Genomic DNA, 26,656 nt, shown 5'->3' with positions numbered 1-26,656 from the left:
CTTCTCTGAACCCACTTGTGCCGATGCCTGGGATAGGTTTCTGCAGAGGCAGAGACTGCGTGATGCCCCTTCCTCAAGTTCTAGGCTGCTCATACCACACCCCCCTATGGTGTGACCTGGTGACCTCAGGAGGCTGAAGGACCACCCGGGCACTGGGATGAGGGAGGAGGGGCTGACTGAGGGCATGGACGCGAGGCCTAGCTGCTCCCCAGCTTCCGGAGCCTCCTCCTGCAACACAGGGCCCAGGCCCAGCTTCCAGTACCTGAGTGTGGATCTCCTCGTTGATAGAGCGCTTCGTTTCTTGCTTTTTCTTCACAGCCAGGAGGTCTACCAGGGGCCGAATGGTCATGCCCTGGAGGGCAGGTAGGTGTCAGGCACTGTAGCTCTGCTACTCTGGCAGGGAGGCTACAGAGGTACCCCACCCCAGGGTCCTTGAGTCTGGGATGCCCTCTGCTCTGAGGTCCCCAATCTCCCAACCTCCCAGCAGCACTTACATAAAGCAGGTCCTTAAGGCCCGCTTCTTTCCAAAGACACAGCCAGCGGTTTCACAGCCCATCCAGCCGAGTGACTCACACACAAGGCATCTAGCCCAGGTCAGGGGTCAGAGGGCCTGGGTTCAAGTGTGAGCTCCACCACAGATGCATTCTGTCACCCCAGGGAAGTCAGGCCTGGCTAACAGGGAGGACCACCTCTGCTCCGCCCCCCTCGTAGGACTGCCACCCAGGAGGACCTAGGAAGAGCAGCAGCAACTAATTTAACTGCACACTTGCCATGTGCCAGGACCAATTGTGTTTTACTAGGGTTAGCACTTCAATACCCACAATGACCCTAAGAGGGAAGCCCATTCATTATCCTCATTTTACAGATGAGAAAACTGAGACTCAAAGAGGTTAAGTAACTTCCTAAGGTCTCACAGAAGTAGTAAAGCTGGATTCAGACTCAGGCAGGGAGGTCCCTACCTCAAAGCTGCTTTCATTAAAAATGGGCTTGGTAGGGCTTCCCTGGTGGTGCAGTGGTTGAGACTCCACCTGCCAATGCAGGGGACATGGGTTCGAGCCCTGGTCTGGGAAGATCCCACATGCCACGGAGCAACTAAGCCCGTGCAACACAACTACTGAGCCTGCGCTCTAGAGCCCGCAAGCCACTACTGAAGCCCGTGTGCCCAGAGCCCGTGCTCCCTAACAACAGAAGCCACCGCAATGAGTGCCCGCGCACCACAACGAAGAGTAGCCCCCACTAGCTGCAACTAGAGAAAAGCCCGCACGCAGCAACTAAGACCCAATGCAGCCAAAAATAAATAAATAAATTTATATTTTAAAAAAAGGGCTTGGTAAACCATTAGCATATACAACTGCAAAGTCAAGGTGAAAGCAGGGCAAGATGACAAAAGAGGCAGTCCCCTCTGCTTTTAAAGGACAGAAAAAAAAAGTCCAGCCCGAGGAAGTTTCCTCTCTACTGTTTTTTCCCGAGAAGGCAATGATGTTTCCCATCTAGGGCCTGGCCAGGATTAGTGTCCAGGAAAGATGGAGGGGATGGTAGAGAAACAGAGGCCCAGACAGGGTGTTTCTCACTTGCCCAAGGTCACAGGTCAGATAAGGAAAAGCAATTTACATCATCTCAGGCTGGGCTTCCTTGGGGACTCTGAGGGCGGTGAGGCTCTCAGCTAAGTCTGGGTTGTTTAAATGCACAGGAATCACGGCCAGCAGGCTGGAAGGATTCTTCAGGATCATCCAGTTCAGTCCCCTCACTTCACAGATGGGGTTCTGAGACCCAGAGATGGGAGGAGAGTCCTTCCCGGGGTCACACTGACAACAGCAGAGCTCTGGCTAACTCCAGACCTCCTGCCGGCCAGCTCAGGGACCTTTCCAGTTCCCCATGTTGCGCTATTATTCCCATTTTACAGATGCAGAGACTAAGATCCTAAGACATTAAACCACTTCCTTAAGCCCCTACAATGAGCATCATGGGCCTGCTGACTGGACCCACTCCTCTTAATGCTATCTGGATTCCTAACTAAACTAGGCAGCAGTCTGGTTACTTTACATTCTGATTGGTCACTTTTCAATGACGCATGATCACAACTCTCCCTTTACAATTTAGGACACTGGGGCCCAGAAAGGGGGAGTGGCTTGTCCCTGTGATAACTGCACTAGTTATCAGTGGAGCTGGGACTAGAACCCATGGGCCCCCTCTTGGGTCACGTGCTTCCTCTTTCCTGCTAGAGTCAGGGTCCCCAGGCAGGGCTGCTCCACCCTGTCCAGCACCTGCACAAAGACGGTGAAGAAGATGACGGTGATGATGGCCGTGAGGAACAGGTCACACATGGGAAAGTGCTTCTTGTCCAGGAGGTAGCCCAGGGAGAAGGCGATGGCCCCTCGCAGGCCCCCGTAGGCAATGATGAACTGGTCCTTGGGGGTCAGTTTCACGATGCGGAACTTGTTGATGAACCAGGTCAGGCCCAGCACGCCTGCCGGGGAGGGGAAGAGAGGGGTCAGGCTGTCCCAGACCCTCCTGGCTTCTGCAGCAGAGAGACTTCTCTGTCTGGAGGAAGCCTCCACTAGTAAGCCCACCCGGCTCACTCGTTTCTCGGGTCCCTCGGCCCAACATGCTCCAGATCCCTCAATCCAAGAGCTGGGTGGATCTTCAATTTAAGGGGGGCCCTCAACCTGGATATATTTTAGAGACATTACAGAGGCCTCCAGTGGCTGGAGGTCAGGGGGGGATGGGAAAAGAGACGGCCACAAGTTGACACCTATTAAATAGGACGGATCTACTTTTCTGTGTGTTTGAAATCTTCTGTAATAAAAAGTTATTTAAAAATGCAGAGTTCAGAGTCCAATCTCAACCCACAGAACCAGAATTTCTGGAGGATTAAAGGAGTTTTAAGACAGTGCAGCAAGTAAATGCGACGGCCAGACCTAACCTCAGAGAGGAGGTGAGATCCAGAGCGGGGAAGCCGTGCCATCACTGAGGTAATGTGTGTCTGGCAGGTGAAGCAGCAGCCAAGGGCCTAAGGCCTGGTCCCCGTGCGCACCCCCGGCTAGCAGCAGAGGTTGGAAGGAACTGCAGGCAGCTTTGAAAGTGCTAAAGTCCAGACACTCACAGACCTGGCTCTGTGGGCCTCCACTGGCACACCATGACTGTCTCCCCAGAGATCACAGATGCACCTCAAGCACGTCCCTCTCCCCTCAAAGGCCCATCGTGGCCTCAGCACTGCAGACAGCAGGAGTGGGGAAGCCCAGCCAGGAGCCAACCCCAGCCCCTCCACCCAGCGCACTTCTCACACACACACAGACACACACACAGCACCCACCCCCAGCACGCACACACACCTCCCCTGGCTCGGGCCCGGGACCTCACCCAGCACTCGGGCGATGAGGCAGAAGAGCAGGGTGCTGATGACAAAGGTCCAGTTCCAGTGGTGGGAGCCGGCCACGGTGGAGACGCCGAGGAAGATGAAGATGAGGGTCTCGCTGACGCTGCTCCACATCTTCAGGAAATACTTGATGGTCGTGTGGGACTTGTGGGAGATGTTGGCCTCCACGTAGGGGCGCATCACCACTCCCGAGGCAATGAGTCTGGGGTCAGGGAAGCGCGGGGTTCAGGGTTCAGAGTCGAGCTGCGCCCTCCCAAAGCGCCTCCACAGCCAGGGAGGCGGACAGGTGCCCGTCTCCTGAGCTCCCCTTACGAGTCAGACGCCCCTGCGGGCTTCGCACACCTGTTCTCACTCAATCCTCTCACCCAACCCTGTAGACACAGGCATATTCTTGTGTTTTCTAGACGAGAGATCTGAGACTTGTAGAAATAAAGTCGCCTGCCCACGGCCACACGGCCAGCGAGTGGCAGAGCTGAGACGCAAACGAAGGGCTGCCCAGCTCCTAGGCCTGTTCCTTCTCCCCGAGGCCACGCTGCCACTCCACCTTACAGAAGTCAGGTCTGCGACCTCAGGTTTATCCCCCCGAGTGTGGCGTCCCTTTAACCTGTGGGGGTCCCCACGGGGAGCTCTCTTCCGAGCAGCAGCCCGAGGCCTCCCAGCCTGGTGCCCACACCTGGGCCCCATTCCTGCTGGCCCAGCCTCCTCGCGGTCACCCCCAGTGCCCCACACTTCCAGTGGCCTCCCCTACTGTGAGCACCTTTGCACCTCACTGCCCCTCCACACTCCCCTGGCTTCAAGACCTGTCTGGGGCCTCAGGACCGCCAGGACCCTCACTTCAAGGGAAGCCTGGAGCCTCCTTGCTGGGGCTGCTGAGGGCAGCAGCAAACGCGAGTGACTGTGTCCGGCTGCCACCAAGGGGTGCCCTTTGCGACAGACGAGGGGAAGAAATAGCTGGGCTGAGACTTTCCAGAACCTTAAACTCAGTGCTTCAGGGGCAGCCCCGGGACCTGGAGTCTGGATCTGGGGGATGGGCGCTGGGTAGCTCCCTTTGACCCTACCAGCCTGGGGAATCTGAGTTGGCAGCCCCCCACACCACGCCCAGACTCACGCCATGATGCCCGACAGGTGGAAGAGCTCGGCTGACAGGTAGGCCATGTAGCTGTAGAGGAAGACGAAGAGCGGCTCGATGACGCGGATGTGGGAGGTGAACCGGGAGGTGAAGGCTGCGATGACCCCGTAGACCACGCCCACAAACACCCCGCCCAGGGACACCACAAAGAAGCTCAGGAAGCCGAGGACGATGTCCACGATGCCCACGCGGTCGTAGTTGGCAAACTCCTCAAAGAGGTGATACAGGACCTAGGAAGAGTGCGCAGGTTGGTCGGCAGGATGCCCCACGGCTCCCTGGGGTCCACCCAGGGTGATCCTATCCCCTCCGCTGACCACGGCCATGTGGTAGCAGAGAAACCCTAGCACCAACCAGGTGCTAAAACCACCGGCCTCGGGGCCAGAGGGTCTTCGGGCCTGCAACGTGCTGCGCAGGTGGAGAGCACAGCTCTGCGGTCAAACCACCCGGGTTGAAATTCTGGCTCTGCCGCTCCCCAGTTGTACACATGAGGCAAATTACTCAATCTCCCTGTGCTTTAGTTCTCCTGACCAGAAAATAGGGGTAATAGTCCCGACTTTACAGGGCTACTGTGAGATTAAATTAGTCGACGAAGGCAAAGTGCCTATCACAGTATGAGCTGCTGCTGCACCGAGTTCGCCTCTCACATCCTTGCCTGGATTTCGGTTTTTCCTTCGGCACAAAGCAGGGGGAGTTCAGATAATGAACTAGGACAGGACCTAACCGCTGAAGTTCTCTGAAAATATACACGGCCAGGCCATACATACCCGACTTGGACTGTCTGGAAGTGGGGCCCAGAAATCTCTGCTCAACGGGTGGTTGCAATGAACCACCAGGTTCAGGCACTGTGGGACGAGAGGCTCTCCACGGCTTCCCACCTCCGGGCGGGGGGGATAAGCGGTCATTGTATCACTGCCATCCGACCTCAAGCGGCACTTCATCCACAGGAAAGCGCCTTGATTACGGTCATGCTGCTCGACACACTACAGCCTGAAGAGGTAGGCAGGCTAAGGATGCTTGTTCCTTTGCTAAACTTAGTCTCAGAGGAGTGAAGCAACTTGCCAGACGGCCCCCAGCCCAGGAGCAGCAGAACCGGGCCTAGAGCGTGTTCCCTGACAGCCGTGGATGGGGCCTCCCCGGGCATTCAGCTTGGAGGTTCTGCCCCCTCTCAGGTGCTGGCTGCTTGGCCTGCTCCGAAACAGCTCTACCTAGAAACCAGCTGGGGAGTGTCCAGGCCCGGGGGACGCTGAGGGAGTGGGGAAGAGGACCTGAGGGTCCCTGAGACAGAACCCTCCGAAGCCCCCAGTACCTGGGCCGCACCTGGAAGCAGGGCACCTTTGCTCCAGGGCCAAGGCCTGAGGTCACTCAGCTTGGGGCAGCCTTCAGCTCTGCTGTCTGGAAAATGGGGCACTCACACCCATGCCCAGAGCTCTAGAAAGGGCCTGACTGGGGCTAGGCAGGAAGGGGAGCCAGCCAGCACCAGCCAGTCCCCGGTGCTGCCAGGACACAGCTGTCTGGGAGACAGGGCAGGGCTCCGGTGAAGGACAGCAGTGCATTCTCAGCCCTGGGCTACCTAAACTTACTCCTGGCCTGAGGAAATTCATGGGCCCCTAAAGTGCACCACCTGGGCCAATGGGGCATGTATAGAGGGCAAGGTCCTCCTTTCTGGCCTGGTACCACTGTCACTGGGACTAGAGAAGCAGAGTAGCATACTGGTAAGCATTTGGACTCTGGACTCAGACTGTGTAGATCTGAACCCCAGTTACATCATTTATCAGCTAATATGACCTTGGACGAGTTCCTTAGTCTCTCAGTGCCTCAGTTTCCTCACCTGGAAAACTGGGGAAAATTACCATGCTAAGCTCATGGAGTTTCTGTGCAGATTAGATGAGACAATACATATTCCGACAGGAAGTACTCAGTGAACACCAGCGATTACCACCAACGCTGCCACCGTCTTGGGGAGGCGTGGCCGTGGCCCAAGGTGGCTGGACTGAGGTATCCACTCTTGCAACCACGCCCTGCTGCTCCCCAGTAGTGCCAACCTGAACCCCGACACCCAGATCCTCTGGGGAGGGCTTCGTCTCTGGCACTCACTGATTTTGCAGACATCAGTGAGTGTGACTCCTGTCAGAACCCCGGGAGGATGACAGGCTAAGCACTGCAATCCCTGTTACAGATGGGGCAACAGGCTGGTGTGGTAACCCTGGGCAAGAAGAGACAGGACAGACGCCAGCCTGCTCAGGTCAGGCTGCTGCTCCACCAGCCTCACGAGGAGCGGATGAGGGTGGCGGGGAAGGAAGAGGGAGAGGAAGCCCAGGCTGTCAGCAGCCGACCACCACCGTCTGTTGCTTCTTTCAGGTGCGGCTTCCTGAGGGGCTGGGGGGGAAGTGGGAGTGTGTGTGCGAGCGTGCACACGTGTCCTTGTGTTTTCCTGTGCGGGCAGCTGCTCTCTGAGGGGTCCAGCTAGGAGGGGGGTGTAGGTGTTTCCACAACACAACGTGAGTGTGCACATACACGTATCTGTTTCCTGAGGAAGCCGACTGGGAGGAAGGGTATGTGCAAACATATACAGCCTTGCCACGTGCAGACCCTGCAGTAGGGGGTGTCTGTCCTCGCTAGACCCGGAAGGAAAGCACTAACTACTCTGCCACTTTGCAGCTGTCAAAGGTGAGGCCCAGAGAGGTACAGTCACTTGCCTAAGCTCACACAGTAAGGAAGTGGCCAACCCAAACCAACCCACTTGTCACCTTCTGTAGGTTTTAGGGGCAAGGTCCCCTTCCACAATTGCTGCCCTCGAACTCTGCACAAATTAAACTCTAACTTAAGACACAGCTACCATGAAAGCCGAAATGCCCCTCAGAGACTAAACGGTCTATAAAGGGTAAACTGAGGTACAAAGAGGACAAGTAATTCAACCAGGATCACACCACAATCCATCAAGGACAGAGCATATGACCTGGTAAGGCCAAGAGCTCAGGTCCTGAGGTCAGACAGACCTGGCTTCTAATTTTGGTTCTATCATATTCTAGCAAGTTATTTAACTTCTTTGAGCCTGATTCCTCCTTTGTAAAGTGAGAATAATAAGCACCTCCTAAGGTGGTCATGAGGATGAAATGAGATAATCCACGTCCAGTGCCCATCATGATGTCCGCACACAGCAAGCAGGAAGGGACATTTGCTATCTTATTACTATCATTAGCGGGTGGATGTGGGATTCACTCTGGACCTGAATTCGGATCTGCGTCTTGTGTGCACGTGGGTGTGGTCCCTGCCCCCTCACCACAGTGACGGCGTCATTGAGCAAGGACTCCCCGAAGACAAGGATGTGCAGCAGCTCATTGATGTGAATTTCCTCGAAGACGGCCAGCACGGCCACGGGGTCCACGGCTGAAATGATGCTGCCGAAGAGCAGGTTTTCCAGGAGGCCGATGTTGTTGATCTGCTCGCCGCCCACCAGGCACACGGCGTACATGAGGCCGCCCAGGAAGAAGGCATTCCACAGCGTGCCCACCACAGCGAAGATCAGGATGGTGCCCAGGTTCTCTGTGAACTGCCGCAGCGGCAGGAAGTAGCCCGCATCCAGGATGATAGGCGGCAGCAGGAAGAGGAAGAAGACGTCTGACTGCAGGAAGGGGGGCGTCTCGCCCACGCCCTTGATCAGGCCCCCCACCAGCAGCCCCACCACGATCAGTAGGCAGCTCTCCGGGACAATGCTCGAGATGGTGGGGATCACATGGAAACCTGCAGAGGGTGAGAGAATGGGAGGCATGGGCTTGCGGGGAGCAAGGAGAACAGAAGGCTGGGGATGGGGTTGGGGATGAGGAGGGCAGCTGGTGAGAGGGGCACAGGCTGGGTTTCAGAAGGCCGCTCTGTTAACTTCCTGAGCCTCAGCTTCCTCGCCTGTAAAACAGAGCTGATGATACCAGCCTCAGAGGGTTGCTGTATAAACTAAGTGATGATGTTGTTAAAGTGCTTTTTGCAAAGGATATACAGATGCTATCTCTGTCACTGTCACAAAGGAGTATAAAGAAGCAGCTCTGTATGACTCCAGAAAGCAGAAATTATACACTGATTACGGGGGCTCCAAGTTCCCTGACCACCCTGTCTGCCCAGGTCAGGGCAGGAGTTCTTTTCTGGTGCCGTCCCCACTCACAACTTCTATCTGCGATCCTAAGGGCATTACCTACACCTGAACGCAAGTCACTTTCCAGGGACAAGTTCAGGGAGACAGATGTGAGCTCAAGACCAGGCCTAACAATCCAGCAATTCTGTCTGAGGGAAGACAGCCAGTTCCTCATCATGGAGGTATTTAAGCAAAAGGCAGACAATGGTTGGTAGGGAAGTGACACAGGAGATAGGAAGAAGCACAGAGGAGTCAAAGAGCATCAGTGCAGGAAGGAACCTGGGGAATCATACTGCCAGGGGCCTGCAAACGTGCAGAACGCACGCAGCAACTTCCCACCCCAGACTCGCGTACCTTCCTGCTGAGCCCAGAGAGCTGCTCAGGAGGCCGACAGCAATACATCACTTTTGCATGTGAGACAAAACCTGTTTGCCACCCTGTTTCTAGCCCAATTCCACCCACTTTAAAGACAGGGCAACTGAAGCTCAGAAAGGGGAAGGGACTTGCCCGAGGTCACACAGCAAATCAGTAGCAGAACCAGGACAGAACCCAGGTCTGACTCAGAAGCTCCCATCAAATTCCGCAGTTCTTTAAGTCAACCCCTCCTTCCTCCCCATTAAGGCATAAAATGCCCCTCTGCTTGAGACCCATCAACTATCTCCCCAAGCCAGGTCCTGACCAGCAGTAGCAGCAGGCCACTCTCTGCAGCGGGCCCCCTTGGTTCCAAACCCAGAGCTGGGAGGTAGCAAAAATCCCTTTCAGAGAGGGCACCTCTCAATGCTATGGGTTTGGCCATGGGTTTTTGGTTTGTTTTGGGTGAGGAGGTGGGTGGAGAAGACCTGGGCATCTAGCTGCATGTCGGGCACATAACCCCCAAGGTCCTCTTGGTTAAGAGGGTCTGCTTGACACTTTGCTCAAGGTGAAGGCTCTTGCTCTCCTCCCCTCCTTAGCCTGTAAGCTCTGTGCAGGCAGATTCCATACCTGTTTATATCTCCAGGGCTGGGGACACAGTAGGCACTCAACAAGTATCTACTGATCTGAAAATGCAAAGGGCTTGGCCAGGACCCACATGATTCCCGATAACCTGTTTGGCCAGGTCTCTGCTCTCTTCATCCCTGAGATCCTTGGGAAGGAAGAGGAACATCCCTCCCCATGCCCAAAGCCCTCCTGCTCTCAGGTACTGATCTGGGTGGCGCCAGTACAGCTACAATTCAAGACTCAGTACACTATCCGGCCCAGAACCTTGTCACAGCGCCCAGCACACAGGAGATACTCAAAACATGTTGGAAAAAACGCATCTCCATCCTAGGCCAGGAGACGTGAAAACAGACCTGACCAAAAGTCACCTCTTAGCTAAAAAAGCCCCCTCCCCCATCCCGTCTTTGAGGGCCCTTCAGTAACCCTCAGTGTTCACCCGGCTGGTACACTGGGAAGGGTAGGTCAGGTTAAGTCTGAGTCTCCCTTGATCACTTGCTAAAAGGTTAAAGTCCAAACTTTCAGCACTGCCTCCATCATCTGATCTTGCTGAGGTCTCATGCTCCCCGCTCCCCACTGTCAATTTTTTTTTTTTTTGGCCATGCTGTGCAGCTTGCGGGATCTTAGTTCCCTGACCAGGGATCGAACCTGGGCCCACGGCAGTGAAAGCACCGAGTCCTAACCACTGGACTGCCAGGGAAGTCCCTCCACTGTTTATTCTTATGTTTCAACCTTGACGAATTCCTTGCAAATGAGCTACATCCTCTTTTGCCTGCAGAACTTTGCATCGTCTAGTTTGCCTCTCCAGAACACCATTCCTGTACCTCTACCCGCCCCCCAACCATGTGTGGGTGACACCATATCCTTGGGGAGACAGGACAGCATGTGAGTTTGGGGAAGCCAAACCCAGCCAGCTGGCCCCCACACCCCGACCCCCCACCCCTGGGAGCTGAGCACCAACGGCTGCCTCAGGAGGAGGCAGAGTCTAAAGAGACAGCCCAGGGCAGGTGGAGGACAGCTTCCACCTCCACCTAGCATGTTAGGCCCTCTCTGCCATCATCCAATCCAGAGCTTTCCTGGCCCCAGGAAGTGCCGGGCAGTGCACGGAGACCCAGAGACAAATAAGGCACAGCCCCAGGGTGGGGGTGGGGGGCTGAGTGTGTGTATGTGTGTGTGAGAAACAAGCCAAGAACAATAACATGAAGAATGTTCATTACTTCTAAAGGTGCATCAGGAGCCAGGCCCTGAGCAGGCAGCATGGCACACGTCACCTCTTTAGTCCTCACAACAGCCCTGTGGGATAGCTACTGTCCCCATTTTGCAGAAGAGAAAGCTGGGGCTCCGGCAGAATTCAGCAGCCTCCCCAGAGTCTAATGGAGGAGCTTGACTCTAGCTCAGAGCGTCTTACTTTCTTCAAATAAGCCAGTCCCCAGAGTACCTGGGGCTGGAGCCCTGCTCCGGGAGCAGATCCTCCCAGGCCTTCCTGTGTTGGCCCTGCCTCTCCCAGGCTGGGGAGGAAGGTCTGGGATCCACTCTGGCTCCTGGCCTGCGGGTAGGCGGCACATTACTGGAAAGCAGCTTCGGGGTGCGGGGGGGCTAGATTCTGTGATCAGCACGTGGAAGGGGGCCTGAGGGCCTGTTCTGGCAGTCCCTCTCCCAAGGCCCTGACTCCACCCTGAAGAGTCCCCTCAAAGTGCAGGAAGCTTGCTGACACTGAGTGAGGTGGAAGGGGGGACAGTTGGGTGCCTGGTCCCCTCACAAAGGCCCAGCACTGAGGCAAGACCCCAAGATGCCAAGAAATGAGGCAAAACTTCCAAGGCTCGAACTCGTGGCAGTGGTGATGTCACCAGGATGGAATCGGGGGTGGGGCAGAGGCAGTTAGAATCAGATCCAGCTCCGTGAGAGGTGAAACAGACCTTGGAGACCATCCAAATCCTCCATTACACGGTTGGGGAAACTGAGACTCAAAGGGAAGCGGTGACCTGTCAGTGGTCACGACCAGTCCCACCACGAGAACCCGTGAGGCTCCAAGTCCAGTGATCGCTCAAGCCACACGGCCTCCTTCAGAAGCACCCAGGCCTCCCAGGGCAAGGACAGGAGGAGAAGGTGTGGAATTCAACATCCCCGCCATGGGGCAAACCCACCGACACAGGTTGGGGCTGGCCTCCCTTTGATGTGAAGAGGCTGGGGGAGGGGAGACGTGTTTCTCACTCTGTCCAGTGTAGGTGGCAGTTGGGCAAGTGGGGGCACTGTGGGAACACACACACACACATACATACATACTCACACACACTCTCTCTCTCTCTGACACACACACTCGCTTTCTTACACACACACATGCACACAATCACCCATTCTTGCTCTCTCTGACACACATACTCTGACAAACACACACATTCACCCACCCTCTTCTTCTTACACAGACACACGCATATACTCTCTCTCTGACACACACACGTAAACGGAACAGGCACTGGGCTAAACTTCATATTGATGAGGGGCTCCTGGTCCTCTGCAGCCTCTCTGCTCTCCACCATGAGAGCATTTTATTTACAGCTCCTCAGACTGTCCCCATCTGCTGAGACTGGCGCAGTGGAGCAGGCAGGCGAGGCTCTCCCACATCACCCTTGGTTGCCGGGGTGACCAGACACCCCAGTCCCACTTCCCGAATCTTTCCCCTGCCCTGGCGGTCAGAGGAGAGTGCCGGGAAGAGGGGCCTCCTTGGCCCACCAGTGCCGGGTCACCAGGGACCCAGGGGCACGCGATGGGCTCTGCTGCCCTAGTTCCAGGCCTGAGGACTGCTCTGGGGCTGCAACTCGGCCAGGTCCCAAGGGGTTCCTGGTTGCACAACAATTCCGTTTAACTCCCTCTTCAACTGCCCCAGCAACCAGTCTCAACTACAGTAATGAAAGGTAATACCTCCCAAGGAAAGCCTGGCACTCTATGGTTTATAGCAATGTGCTGACACGTCTAACTTACTTGTACCTCACCAAGCTCTGGGAAGTCACAATTACCATCCCCTCATTTTAGAGATGAGGAAACTGAGGCACAGAAAGGTGAAGCAACTTGCTCAAAGTCAAGCGGCTGGTAACTGATTCAAATCCAGGCAGTCTGGCTCCAGTCTCTGTTCTTAGCCACTCCCTACGTTATCCCTGGTTTTATTCTTATTTTGTTTCTAAGGGGAGCGTCAGAACCCAGGACTGAAGAGCCCCAAAGTGGTTCCCAGGGTACCAGAGGTGTTTCTTCCCAGGAGCTCTTCTCCAGGGAAGTCGCGCCACTGCTCCTCTTCCACTCTAGAGGCCGAGGAAAGACCTTGGGGAATCTTTCCCATCTTTTAAGCCTGCTGCCTCACTCCCCAGTTAACTCAGCCAGAAGGGGTCAGTCTTCTCCTGAACTCCTAGGGTAGGAGGAGGGAATTGTCAGCCCCTGCCTGCCTGGTCTGTATTCAGCTCCGGAGGGTTCTTTGGGGTAGGAGGGGCTCTGATTGTTCTTGAGTCAGATTCCTCTCCGTGTTGATTCTTCCCACCATCAACGTCAGCTCTGAGAACCAGGGAGAAAGATAAACCAGATGCAGTTGGCGGCGCCTCAGTAGGTTTGCAGCCAGACCGGCAGAGACAAAGATGTGTGGCGCTCGCCCCTCTGCCCTTGGTTCCAATCAGGGTGTAGCCACTGACTAGCTTGGTGGCCTTGAGCAAGTTACATCTCCTAACCTCAGTCTCCCCATCTGTGTAAAAGCCTATTTCAGAAGGTTTCTGGAGCACAAGAGGACATAATCAGGGCAAAGGATGCCAAACAATGCTAGCGCTCAATGCTGGCAAAAAGCGGTGAGTGCTATTTTTATTAGAATCTTCAAAACCCAGGTATAGCATGAATCACTCTACGTTATCATGACCTGCTGGTGCGCACCTGTCCATCACTTAGGTGTTAAGCTCCCTAAGGGTGGGAACTTTCTAGAGTCAGCTGGGTCTCCAGCTGCCAGCATAGAGTAGGCATAGTAACTATTTGTGAATTGAGATAAAACTGACTTTCAGATGTGAAGTGTGGGAAAAAGGAAGGGGGCTCTGAAATTTCAAGAGTAGGTGATGCTCCCAGAGCAGGGACCATCTGAATTGGGCTTTGAAGTTTACCAGAGAGAGAAGCAGGAAAAAAGGCCTTCTAGGGTCTGTATCCTTTAAAGACCCCAGCATAAGTACCCTGCACGTAGCAAATGGATGTATGGGTAATGAATGAATGAAAAACAAGGAAAGAAAAAGACAAATAGGAAGGCTTGACTTCGCCAAGCCTTTGCCAATATCCAAACATGAGTGTTGCTGAAAAGATTAAATGAGATGGCATATGTCAAACACTTAGCAGAATACCTGTTACATTTCTCTTTGAGTCTTGGTTCCTCCTCTGTTGCTGGGGTGATGACTGACCTGGTCACCCAGTGACCAGGGTGGCTGTGTCACTGAGATCATTTATTTAGAGCTCCTGGCCCACAGGAGTCACCCAATGAGCGACAATTTAAAAAAAATGTAAACCAACAGTGCCCACTCAGTAAGACTATATTTGATCATGATTCACTTTAAGATACAATCTCCAGCACAGAGAAGGAGAAAAACACTTACTGGACACTTAGAGTGTCTGATGCAAGGCTTTTACATAGCTCCTCTCATTTCATCTCATATCCTGACCCCCATTTGACAGATGAAGAAACTGAGGCTCAGAGAGGTGAAGTGACTTGCCCAAGGCTACCTAGCTGGGAAGTGGCAGAGTCAGAATTAGAACCCAGGTCTCCTAATTGCCAGTTCTTTGTGCCAGGCTGCATCAATGAAAACTAAATGTGTGAGCACCAACAGGAAGAGAATTCAAGTCTGCAATATGCCTCCCCTGCAAAACAGCCAAAAATAAATCTGTTCCAAGTACCTGGAGAAGAACTCTTCCCCATGCTGGTGGAGTCTGTCTCTCTCTGTGCCTTTTCCCATCATTCTTCCAAATGGTACCTCTATCTCTTGCCTGTTTCAATCCACATCTCAGGGAGACAGGATCCCACCCTCTGGGAACATCGAGTCTGGGTGGGAAATTAGCTAATAAGCTAGCTGAGAACACAACAGCATACGCTGGGCCACCTGAGGCATGGGGAAAAGACGACTAAGCCAGGAGGTCAAAACCTGGGTTTGAGGCCCAGCTCTGCCCTTTAGTAACCAGGAGGCTTGGGCAAATCACCACAGACGACCTCAGTTTCCTCAGGTGTAGACAAGTGAGAATCAAGGGACTGCATACAGAAGCACCTGTACATTGTGACGTGGCAGACAAACTTCAGAGATGATTGATAAAGGGGAGGTAAGGACAGAAATGCCACATGGGCCGGAGGGCAGGGGGGACAAGGAGACTCGAAAGCAGTAAGCAGAGTGATGCTGTGACTTGCCGGGCCCTCTCGGAGACCTGGCAGGAGAAGCTGTGATCAGGATTCCAGGTTCGTTAACTCTTAGCACTTAACCTCCCATCCCTATCAACCCCTGTCCTCCAGTTGCTAGAAGTCCCCAGACCCCATCTCTGTGCACACAGAGGGAAATCCTTCACCTTGAACTTCTACCCACCTTTCAAAACCCAGCGCAGGTGTCACCTCCTCTGGGAAGCCTTCCCTGAACCCCCAGGCTGAGTCAGGTGCTCCTGCAAACTGAGGAGTGAGAGCTCTGTAGCTGGTATTTTAGGCGACTTGGCAGCCCAGCACGCGGGGCTGGCACTAATCTTGTCGAATGGATCTGAGGTGGCTTTCCAAATATCCTGAGCCCCGTGAAAATAATGCTCAGGATGAGTGGGTTCAGGGAAAGATGGAAGCTTCCTAAAGGATGTGGAATTGAAGTTGGGTCTGGAGGGCAGGGGGCTGATGGGGGAAGAGTGAACAAATGCACAGAGAGGGCGTCTCAAAAGCCTTCCGAGGACCCTGAGGCCTCCAGCCAGCCTGGAAATGAGACTGGAAGTGAGGAAGGTGCTGGCACACAGCTGGAGGAGGCAGGCATGCGAGGACCCAAGTCAAGGGGCCCGAGCTGATGCTGCGGGCCTCAGAGGGGCCCCTGACCTTCAGGTCTGGCCCTTGAGCCAGGTTCTATTCCTGCCCTGCCTTTCACTCCCACCAGACTTCTCCCTGGGTCTCAAGTCCCATTTCAGTATCCCCTACTCCCCCTCACCTCACCCTGAGCTGGAACAGCAACTCTAGGTACCTAGTCCAGCCTCCCCAATCACCCAAGCTCTCCATAAACATTTGCGGAATGAATTTCACTCCCGCAGATTCTCCCCACCTCCCACAGCATAGATGCTGGATGGAGTCCCCATGCGGTGAGGTGGAGGATGACTCACAGAGGGGCGGGGAGGTAGGGACAGGGACAGGCAGTAAACAGCCTGCGCGTGTTGACAAGATACAGAGCTCCAGCAGGCAACGGCAGGCAGCAGAGGTCTCCGCGCAGCCAGAAAGGGCAGCAGCTCAGGGGGGTGGGTAGGACCTCAGGCTCCAAAGACACTCGTGGCTGGTTTGGGTCCCTGGCAGAGGACCATGGGATACACACTGGTTTCTTCTGATTTTTTTCAAAATGGAAATATATTACTTTGGTGATTTAAATGAAATCATGGTCGTTTAAAACTTTTTTCCAAAAGTATATGAGTTCATTAAGTCAAAGGAGAATAATCCGCCGGTGATTCTCCGTTTCCTACACCCATTCGACGACCCCCCCAACCCCCGAAACAGACTGATATATAAACTTCGAAGCTTTTCTGTATCTATAAGTTTAAAATTTTTGTGTAAATGGTGTAAGCTACACACTGTGCTGTGACTGCTTCTGTGGGGCAGAGACTGGGCTAAACACTTCACTGCAGCATCTTGTTCAATTCTCTCAACAACCCTACTGCAGTAGGTACTATTATTGTCCCCATTTTAAGGTGGGTAAAGAGAAGGTCAGAGGGATGACCACTTACGTGCCCCAGGGTCAGAGAGCCAGGGTTACTGAGCAGTGTTTCAGACCCAGGCTGACCCCACGCCCCCAGCCCCCCAGCCCTGCCCCCTGTGAAGCAACCTCACTGTGTGTACGGCCTTGCCTGCGCCATCATGTATTGGATGGTCCCTCCACGATGGCATTAGGCTGAAGCCTGCTTCCTTATACTCTGAGATCCTCCACTAAGAGTTCCAGGGAGGCCTCACCTCTGCGGCTGGCAGTGAGACCAGAGGGCCTCGGCTTCTGCTTTCTCCTGACCCTGTGGTACCACTGGTATCAGAAAAATCTAAATCACATCCCTTTCAAAGGAGGCCTTTCTGCGCTCCCCAGATTTCAACCACAGAGTGTGGAGGAGAGGAAAGCACAGAGTGCTTGAGCTGGGAAAGAACCTGGCATCAGTCTGGTTTCAAGCCACCATCCCCTTCCTTTCCTGGTGCCCCAGGTGTGCCACTCCCTAGCTCGGGCTCTGCCCTCCCTGCCCATCCCCATCCCCAGCCCTGTCGTGGCTCCTGCCAGACTGCTCTCAGGACTTACAGACAGCAGCAGGAGCTCCAAGCACCAGTCTGCCCACACCTGGGGTGGGGAAGAAACAAGAGGTTCAATAATAGAGGTTCTATTTCCAGAAACCTTAGAGCCCTGGGAAAGCTGGGTTTTTCTTTTCCTTTTGGTGGGGGTAGTGTGTAGTGTTTGCAAAATCCAAATTTAAGAGAAAACTGAAATTGAGTATACCAAATACCTGCTGTTCTTAATGTCCCAGCTGAAAGTCACTTAGCTTAGAAGCACAACAATGAACTAAATTCTTTAGACATAACTTGAACTTGCTCACGATATCATCGTACTCAGATATAGAGAGGTGGAGTACAGAGAGGTGGCCATAGGAAAGCAACACAAAGAGAAATTCTACCATTTCCAGGACAACAGCTGTGCAGAAAGCAAGTCCTGGCGCCCCATTTTCAGCTGCCGCAGAGGAGGGAGGGGGAGCTGCAAAGAGAGAACAGGACTTAGGTGGTGCTGGCTGGGCGGGGAGGAGGGAACAGCGCCCTGGGGAGGCATCCGGGGCCCCTTCTACCCCTCCCAGCTCAATTGGCTACAGAGTCTACTATGCGCTTCACAGCATCTGGGGGTGGTGATGAAGAAGGGGTGCCTGGCAACCCTCAGCTAGGTATTGGTGACCACTCAGAAAGGCCAGAAAGACACTGATGAAAGAAAATGACTCTCAGAGGACAGAGCTTGGAGTGAGCCTGAGAAGATGGGGAGGCTTCCGGTGGGATGGGCGTGGGGTGACCCTGAGGCTGGTGTGTCTGGGTGTGCACAGGGTGGACCTGCAGAGTAGCAAGGGCACAGGAGCTGAACTCTCACTTCCCCACCCCCAAACCTGCTCCTCCTCCCACGGTCCCCGTCTCCCCAGCATCACTCAGTTGCTCAGGCCCCAAACCCTGGAATCATCCTGACTCCTTTCTTTCTCTCACAACCCATAACCCAGTCCAGTGGCAAACACCGGATCTGGCTCCACTCACTCCCTTCTGGAGCTACTGGCCTCCTTGCTTTTCCCTGGATGCAAATATGATTCCACCCCAGGGCCTTTGCATTTGTTGGCTCCTCTGCCTGAAACGTTCTACACTGAATACGTGGACGTGGACGGCAGATTCCCTCCCTTCTTACGGGTCCCTCCTCAGGGAGGCCTTCCCGTACCCTCCTATCCGCCTACCCTGCTTTATCATTCTTAAGAGCACTTATCACTTCCTGTTTGTGCTCACTGACGGTTCCCCTGACCCAGAATGCAAACTCCATCAAGGCAAACTGTCCAGTCGCTGTCGTGTCCCTAGCACCTAGAGCTGTGCCTGGCACACGGTAGGCTTGCAATCAGTATTTGCTTAGTCGATGATCGTCTCCTGCCTCAGTGACCTAACAAGGTTGTTGTGAGGACCACATGAGACCCAGACATGGGAGCACCGAGCAGACCCAAAGAGTCTGCTCACACCGTGTGGCTGGTTGGCCATCTCCCGTCCAGATTGCTCAAGGGCAGGGACCCTGTCTTACTCACCGCTGACTCTCCAGCACTTAGCACAGAGCCTGGCACAGGGCAAGGGTAAAACTTGTTTGTTGAGTCTGCATGACTATTTGAGGGCAGAATTCCTGTCCTAATTTAACCTAATCTCCAATGTTTGGCACTAAGCTTGTGTGCACTAAACACTAGCTGAACTGGCCTGAGTCTGAAGGAAGGGCTGGGGTTAGGGAGACACGGGGAAGGCCTTCCAAGCAAAGCCCCAGCGTCCGAAAAGGCAGGACAGGCGGAACGAGTGTGGTGTAGGCAGAGGACTTCTACTGGGCGTAAATGACAGTGAAGGCTGAGGAGGAAACCATCACTCGGATGGTCATAAAGCAGCCTTTTCTCTGGTCCTCACTAAAACCCAGGGCAGTAGACAACAGATGAGGAAACAGAAGTTCAGAGAGATCCAGACATGCAGCCAGGATCACAGGTAACAGCAGAGCCAGGTCACAAAGCTGAGACCACTGACCCAGTGCAGGGCTCACCCAGGGCCAGACTGTGAAAAGGCCTTAAGCAGCCTGGAGAGAGAATTCTGGGTCAACCTGGTGAATGAACCAGGCAGAACTGCTGGAGGGCTCTGACAGAGGAGGCGAAAAAGTCCTGCCTGCAAGCACCCTGGGGAGGGAGTCAGGGAGACGGTGCTGCCCCCAGGCTCAGCATCCTGGGGTGGAGCAGAGCTCTCCAACTGCCTAGCCATCAAGTCTAGGATCCAGGGACAGCCGGCACTGCTTCCTGCAGATTCCAGCAGGTGGACCAGCCCAGCCTCCATCTCACCTCCAAATGCCTGCAGAGACCAGGAAGCAACACTGGGAGAGGAAAAGGGCCTGAGCCAAGCCCAGGGTGGGGCTCAGGAGATCCCGATTCCAATCTTGATCCTGCCACCACCTCACTAGGTGCTTTGAACAAGCCCTTGCCTTTCTCTGGCCTCAGCTTCCCCATCCTCAGAGGCATGCTGAGAGCCTTTCCAGCTCTGACATCTGACCGATGAGCCCCGCTCGTGGACAAAGCTGGGGCTCTGTAATACCGTCTCTGTCCATGCCAACAAGCATGATGTCTGGGCTCAGAACAGTCTTCATGCAGAGCAAGACTGCACAAGCAGCATGGGGCAGTGTACAGAGTCCTGGTCTGCCAACAAGGGAGCTGGCTTCTGTTCTAAACTTGAACTTCTCGGTGATCTATGGCAAATCACGGTACTGCCCTGAATCCCACTTCCTTCCCCTCTAGCATGGGGATAAAGCAATACCGTGGCACAGGGTGGCTGTGAGAAAGAGGAGGGAATGGAAGTAAAAAGACTGAGAGGAAAATAAAACAAACACCCAGAGAGCTGCGGCAATCACCGTGACGACTCCGCTTTCAAGGAAGATGCAGAGGGAGAAGGACACATCTTGGAGGGAGGGGTGGGATGGCAAGGGGCCTCTCTGCTCCTGGGGAGCAGGGCATGTCTGCCCTCCAGGGCTCAGCCTATTGTGTGGCCCAGCGTGGCTGCCACCTGGCTTGGCTTCCACAAGAGCACAGCAGGAATATGGTGACACCAGAGGTGCTGGGCCCTCCGCGGGAGTAGAGACTCACTCTGAAGCCTTGGCCCAGCCAGGCAGCCAGGCCCTAGTGAGAGGAGGAACCCCGGTCAGGCGGCAGTCTGCACTAGAGGCAGCTTCCCTTGGGGGCCCGGCAGCCAGCTCTCTGGAGGACTGAGGCAGAGGGGCTGGTCCCGGGCTTGTAGGAGGGCTGGGCCAGGGGAGGCAGTCCAGGTGCAGGCTGGGAGCGAGATGGCTGGGAAGGGAGACACTGAAAAAACACACCGGGGTGTCACCTCAGAATTCTGTCCCAAGTTTCAACTCAAACTCGGTTACCAGAGGAGGCAGGGAGGCTGGTCTTGAGAACCCAGCAGCCTGGTTTCCTGGCTCTGCCACCTACTAGCAGGCACTCAACCACTGAGTCTCCATTTCTTCATCTGAAAAGTGGGGCTCATAATCATTTCTATGTCAAAGGGCTGTCCTGAGGGTCCGAGGAGGTGATGTATCTGGAGCAAAGGGCTGCCAAAGAAAGTGCTCAGCAAAGGGCGTGGTCCCATCGCTGTCTCCCCAGTCCCAGGCCAGAGAGGGCCCGCTGGCACCACAGCACGGCTGCCAGGGACGCAGCTGTCAGGAGACCAGGGCACCTTCTGAGGCAGAGCTTGGTGCCCTGTCCCTGCCATCACTGGTTCCAGGCTGAGTCTGGCTGGCAGGAGTTTCTAGAGGTGCTGAGAAAAGACAGAGGGGACGCTGAAGAGAGGCAGAAGCCCCACTGAACCTGCTTCTCGTCCCCTATAAGACCTGTAAAGCTTTCTCCCAGGGTACCTGAGTACAGATCTTGAGAGCTGTGGATGTGGCTGGGGCCCTGCAGATGCAGGTTCCCTGAAACCTCGGCAGCAGAGTCCCTGCGGTTAAGCTGCTGGAGCTTCCCCCTAAGCAGGTGCCCGAGGCATCCATCTCGGGTCTGCCCTGAAAGTCTCCACACACTTCTCCTGAAAACAGCCCCGTTGGCCGAGCGTTGCGAAGCGTTGGGGGCGGGGGGGCGGACACAGAGGGAGCACTGGCGGGCCTCTCCCCGCCTCCTCTCCCTGTCCACTGGGGACAGTTTGCCACCTCAGGCCTCTGGGAGCCAGGAGATATGCGGAGGAGATGGGAGAGCTGAGCATGCTCAGAGGAGGCTGCCCTTTAGAGGACACTGCAGAGATGAGGACACAGCCGGCTGCAGGCCTTGGTCCTGGTGCCAGGAAGGCCTGGGGCTCCAGAAACATCAAAGGGAAGTTGGACCTCTCCTGGCGAAGAAGATGGGCAGCAAAAAGCCACAGGACGTTAGAAGAGGCAGGGCGTCCCCAGACCATTTCAAACTGAACCCTCCACTTCACAGATGCAAAGAATGCAGCCCAGAGACAGGCAGGGACTTGGCCAAGGTCACACTGCAAAGTGGTGGCAGAGCCAGGATTCACACCCAGGACTCAATATTCCAAAGCCAGTCCTCACTCGGGACACAACACCACCCCTCATGCTACTCCCACCTTTTTCAAAGAACCACCTTTTTTCTAGCACTTCACTGTGATGCTTGGTACACATTAACTACATGGTTCTCCTGAAAGTTCTCTGATACAGGTATTGTCATCCTCATTCTGCAGCTAAGAAAACGGAGGCAGAGATGGTGAAGGGACGTAGCCCAGGCCCTGCAGCTGGTCTTTTTGACTCCAGAGCCACGGCTCAGCTAGGCTGCCTCCATCTCTGAGCCCTGGCTTTCTGTCCTGCTGGCTGGGAGCAGAAGCCTCAGTTTACTTCCAGCTCTGTCACTCCCTTGCTGTGTGGCCTTGGAGGTAAGCCAGCCACCCACCCACTCTAAACCTCTGATTCCCTCTAGGTAACCCCTAGCAGTACCCACGTGCCCTGGTTCTGCGTGTGCTTTGCTTGCAGAACCAGGAGCCATCTGGTACCCTAGTGAAGAGGAATGGAACTCTTGCAGAGTTACCTCCCAGGCCTGGGTCGGGCCTGTGCGCACTGCCTCAAGGGGCACAGCGTAGCCCTCCAGCTGCCCAGCAGCATAGGAAGGGAGAGTCACACCAAGCCTGTGCTTTCTCATTTCGCCTTAGTAACGCCATGAGATAGGCAGTGTTTCCATTTTCGGAGGAGAAACTGAGGCTCAGAGCCTACAGAACTTGCACACAGCAAGCAACACAACTTGCTTGCTGTATTTGATCCCAGGACCACCTGATCCCCGAAGACAAGCTCTGCCCTCAAGCCAGGCTGCTCAGTAGGAAACGACCTGTAACAGCTTCCTACTGTCTATCACTCTCGTCCTCAGGGCACAGGTTCCAGAGTCCGGCTCAGATTGTGCGGGGAGAGCCTGGCCGGAGGCTGGGAGCCCATCAGTGAAGAGCCAGGCATGGAGGGGCAAGGTCCCAGGCAGGCTGAGAGGCTGCCCACCTGCCTACTTGCCTGCCACCAGCCCGCCCCATAGAAGGCAGTGCCCCGTGCCCAGGAAGGAGTAAAGAAAGTCTCCATGAACACCTGCTTCCCCCTGGGCAGGGCCCATCGCACGATCCTTCACATGGTAGAGAAGTGGGGATACCTGTGGCAGCAGAAGCCAGGAAAGTAACCCCTGCAGGGCAGGACACGGAGGGCCTGGAACTCCGGCTGGAGCCCCAGTTCTAATCAGCTAGCTCGGTGGCCAGCTTCCGCTTGCGATGGGGATGTTAATGATGACAGCCTCACTGAGGGCTCCTTACTCCTCACAACTACCCAGTGCGGGAGGCCCTATCATACCCACATCACAGATGAGGAACCTGAGGCTCAGAGAGGCTAGGTTACTTGCCCAAGGCCTCCTAGCCGGTAAGTGGCAGGGCCAAACAGGACTCCAGCCCAGGAAGCTGACTCCAGAGCTGACAGGTACTCATCCTCCAGGGCGTTTCTCAGCCAGGTTCCTCATCTGAGCCACAGGGAAAATGATCTGGATACCATTTTCTCAATTCTCTGAAGGATGGACCTAACTAGAACTGTCTCAGAATGTTCCAAGGACCAGGCTGGGGGCCTCAGTATGGAATAACTATTGTTGTTATCAGTGAAAAGGAAAGAACACTGTCCCTGAATGCCAGTCCCCACACTGTCCTAACTATGGGTCTCAGGTTTGCTCCCCTGTGAGCAGAGGGGACCAGGGAACCTCCAATGGGTCTTTCACTCTGGCTTCCCAGGATTCAAGGTCACTCAGTTCTTCCACTTTCTGGTGCGTGTGACCCTGGGTAAGCTAGTTAACCTCTCCAGACCACAGGGTCCTCATTTATAAATGGGGACACTTCCACCCACCTCACAGGGTCAGGTGAGCCCCACTGTGTTGCTGAAGGCAAAGGGCCCGTGAGGTAAGGCTCAAGCACCAGGTGGTGGTGCCCCCTATTCTTTGAGCAGGACTCCTGTGACGTCACCACTCACCGCCTCTAGAACACATGTCGCTCCACAACCTCACCCTGAAAGCAGATACCAGGGCTCAGAGCCCCTCCCCAAGCCCCACCCTGGACCAACAAGGCACTCCCAGGCAGGGCCTTGCGAGCTCCCTGATATCACTGCCCTGGTGCTTTCATAATGAGCTGCGGCTCCTAGACGGATGGGAGCCAGAGCACAGGAGCCATTTCCGCCGCTGTGTGCCTAGCACCACATGCAGTGGCTAAACACTGAGGAAAGTGGGGCCCTCCTGGGCTGGTACCGTGCAAATCTTATCATGCCAAATTCTTCCCGGGAAGGGGTGGGTAGTGAGGCAAAGGCCCAGCCCATGCTGGTCAGGGTTTTGTTTCCGGATTCTTGACCTCAGCCTAGGCTGTAATCTCACAGGCCTGGACGACCCCCCTCTACCCTCTCGTAGAAGTTGTGAGGGTGAAGCCTCAGGAGACCTGAACACTGAGCTGGAAGCTGTCTGAGCGACTACTCAGATCCAGGCCTTTGTCTACCTGAGGGCTAACTTGGTTTCTTAGGAGGAGGAAGTGAGCTCCATGGGGCTGGGGGACTCACACAGCCCCAGGTTTGGGGGTCCTAGACCAGGGCTGCATCTCCTATCCATCCAAGTCCCATCCAAGTCCCCGCTCCTCTGCCCCACCTCCCTGCTTCTCTGCTTTCTTGGACCAGGGGAGGGTGGGGACAGATCAGTGCCTGGAAGATCTAGTCCCCAGTGGCCTCAGTCAGTAACCAGGGGGAGAGCACCCTTCCTGCCTAGCAGGGAGTCCCCACAGATAGGAGGTGGACCGGTTAGAGCCAAGCTCTGGTCCAGAGAGAGTGGGAACGGTGGGCAGGGGGGCGGCGGCGGCAGGCGGGGGTGAAGTGGGGCGCTCTGTGAAGCTGTGGCTCCTACGCCTCCCTTGGTTCAGGTCTGGCTCCATCACTTGCGGGCTCTGTGACCTTCCCGAAGCCACTGTTTCCTCAGATGGTGGGCTGAGTTAGAGTCTCAGAGGCCTCCTCTAGCTCTGACAGCCCCTAGGTTTACATAATAACCAGCTCACACGCATCACTTTCCATTTTGCTTTGTACTTTCGCATACTTCATCTCATTTAAACCTCATGGCATGCTTCAGAGGCAAGTATGGGTTCTCCCAGGTTAAAGATGAAAAAGCCAAAGCTCAGGGCATTTAAGCCCAAGAATACATCCAGATAGGGCGCAACAGAGCCAGAACTTGTACCCTGGGCTCCACATTGAGGAAAGCTGAAGGCAGTCCAGCCAGGCCAGGGTGAAAGGCCCGAGAGACCGGTTCAGGAGCTCACTTAGCCTGTCTCTCTCAAAGCTGCTCCACTGACACAGAGAAGGGGACTCTTTCAAAAGATCAGATTTAATGACAAAAGTAAGTTGCAAAAGATGACGGACAGCATGATTATTATTGTGAAGCCGTTTTCATTAAAAAGAACTTCATACAACTGTAGGGAAAAGTCCAGGCAGACACACTGAACTGTGAAGACTGATCAGCTCTGAGGAGCAGCTGGGGTGAAAGGTATGATTTGCATTTTTTTCTTTAAATACTTATGTAGTGTTTGTTGGTTGTTTTTTTTTTTTTTTTTTCCTTTTTACAAACGACAACAACAAAAATCTGGGGGGAATTTTCTGGGCAGCAGCTCTAAGTCAAAACTCAGCATTAAACATGTTACTGTAGTTGATTACCTCACTGAATTTTCAAAAACCCTATGGAGGATAAGAATATTCACAGCAGCTTTATTCATAATTGTCAAAAAAGGGAACCAACCCAAATGCCCACCAACAGGAGAATGAACCAACTGCGGCTTACTCACACGAGGTGATGCCGCAAAGCTATGGAAAGAACAAACCTCTGGGACATGCAAAGATATAGGGAAACCTCCCAGAAATGCTGAGCAAAAGAAGCCAGAAACGAGAGTACCTGTGTCTGACTGTGGGTGTATATGGAGTTGAAGAACAGGTACAGCCAAGTGACAATGACGGAAGACAAAATGGTGGTTCCCACAGGGGAGAGTTGGGGTACAGATTGGGAAGGGCAGAGGGGACTTTGGTGGGGTACACAGGTTCCTTTATCTCCATCTGGATGCGAACATTTGTAAATAATCAGCGAGCTATAATGTACACTTTAAGATCAGCGTACTCTACTGCGTGTTTGTACGTTATTCCTCGATTAAATGAACAGAGGGAAAAAGGTTTAAAAAAAACATGCAGGCGAGGTACTTCCCTGGTGGCACAGTGGTTAAGAATCCGCCTGCCAATGCAGGGGACGTAGGTTCGATCCCTGGTCTGGGAAGATCCTACATGCCGCACAGCAACTAAGCCTGTGCGCCACAACTACTGAGCCTGCGCTCTAGAGCCAGTGAGTCACAACTACTGAAGCCCATGAGCCTAGAGCCCATGCTCCGCAACAAGAGAAGCCACTGCAATAAGAAGCCCGTGCGCTGCAACGAAGAGTAGCCCCCGCGAGCCACAACTAGGGAAACCCTGCACACAGCAACGAAGACCTAACGCAGCCAATAAATAAATAAATAAATAAAATAAAATTTTAAACAACAACAACATGCAGGCGAGAATTATTTCCAGATAAAAATGATGCTGATGGGTCAGGCACTCGGCCCAAGGTTATACAGCTGGCCGGTAGTAGAGCTGGGATTCAAAGCCAGGTTTGTTAGATTCTGAAGACCTTAAGCCGCCAGGCTATACTGACCCCTGCCTGCCCCGAAGGATGCCCTGGATCTCCCAATGGGTCCCTGTGTCACTGCAAAGGCAGCCTTGCCCCTGGGTTCAAGACCATCTACGGCCATCTGGCTCTTCACTGTTATCCCTGTGGTTCAGTCACCTGCTCACACCAGGTGGATGGAGCCTGGCTCCCCGGAAGGCTCGGCACACTGAGGGCTGCGCTTTAACCGGTGAGGCCAAAAAGGAGCAGAGGCCACACCCACAGCTAAAGTCTTGGGCCCACTGGGAGCTGGGATGCGAGGAGTGCTCTGTGCCAGAAGGGGGTGCCTGGTACACACCCACTTACCATAACAGGCCCTGGCCCACAGTGATGGAATTTCAGATGT

The 26,656-nt window shown here is 54.5% G+C and overlaps 1 protein-coding gene across 1 annotated transcript in view; it reads right to left on the bottom strand.

Moving 5' to 3' along the window:
- SLC9A1 (solute carrier family 9 member A1) overlaps nt 1–26,656 on the bottom strand; it is a 49,365-nt gene that overhangs the window by 5,022 nt on the left and 17,687 nt on the right. The window contains exons 2-6 of the mRNA XM_030873184.2: nt 7,786–8,246; nt 4,485–4,735; nt 3,361–3,578; nt 2,265–2,467; nt 263–352 (exon numbers count right to left, since the gene is read on the bottom strand). Coding sequence (XP_030729044.1) covers nt 263–352; nt 2,265–2,467; nt 3,361–3,578; nt 4,485–4,735; nt 7,786–8,246 — 1,223 coding nt within the window. The remainder of the gene's footprint in view (nt 1–262; nt 353–2,264; nt 2,468–3,360; nt 3,579–4,484; nt 4,736–7,785; nt 8,247–26,656) is intronic.

Source organism: Globicephala melas, chromosome 1, assembly GCF_963455315.2.
Source record: "Globicephala melas chromosome 1, mGloMel1.2, whole genome shotgun sequence".
Taxonomy (NCBI): Eukaryota; Metazoa; Chordata; class Mammalia; order Artiodactyla; family Delphinidae; genus Globicephala; species Globicephala melas.
This window is presented reverse-complemented; position numbering and strand designations above follow the sequence as displayed.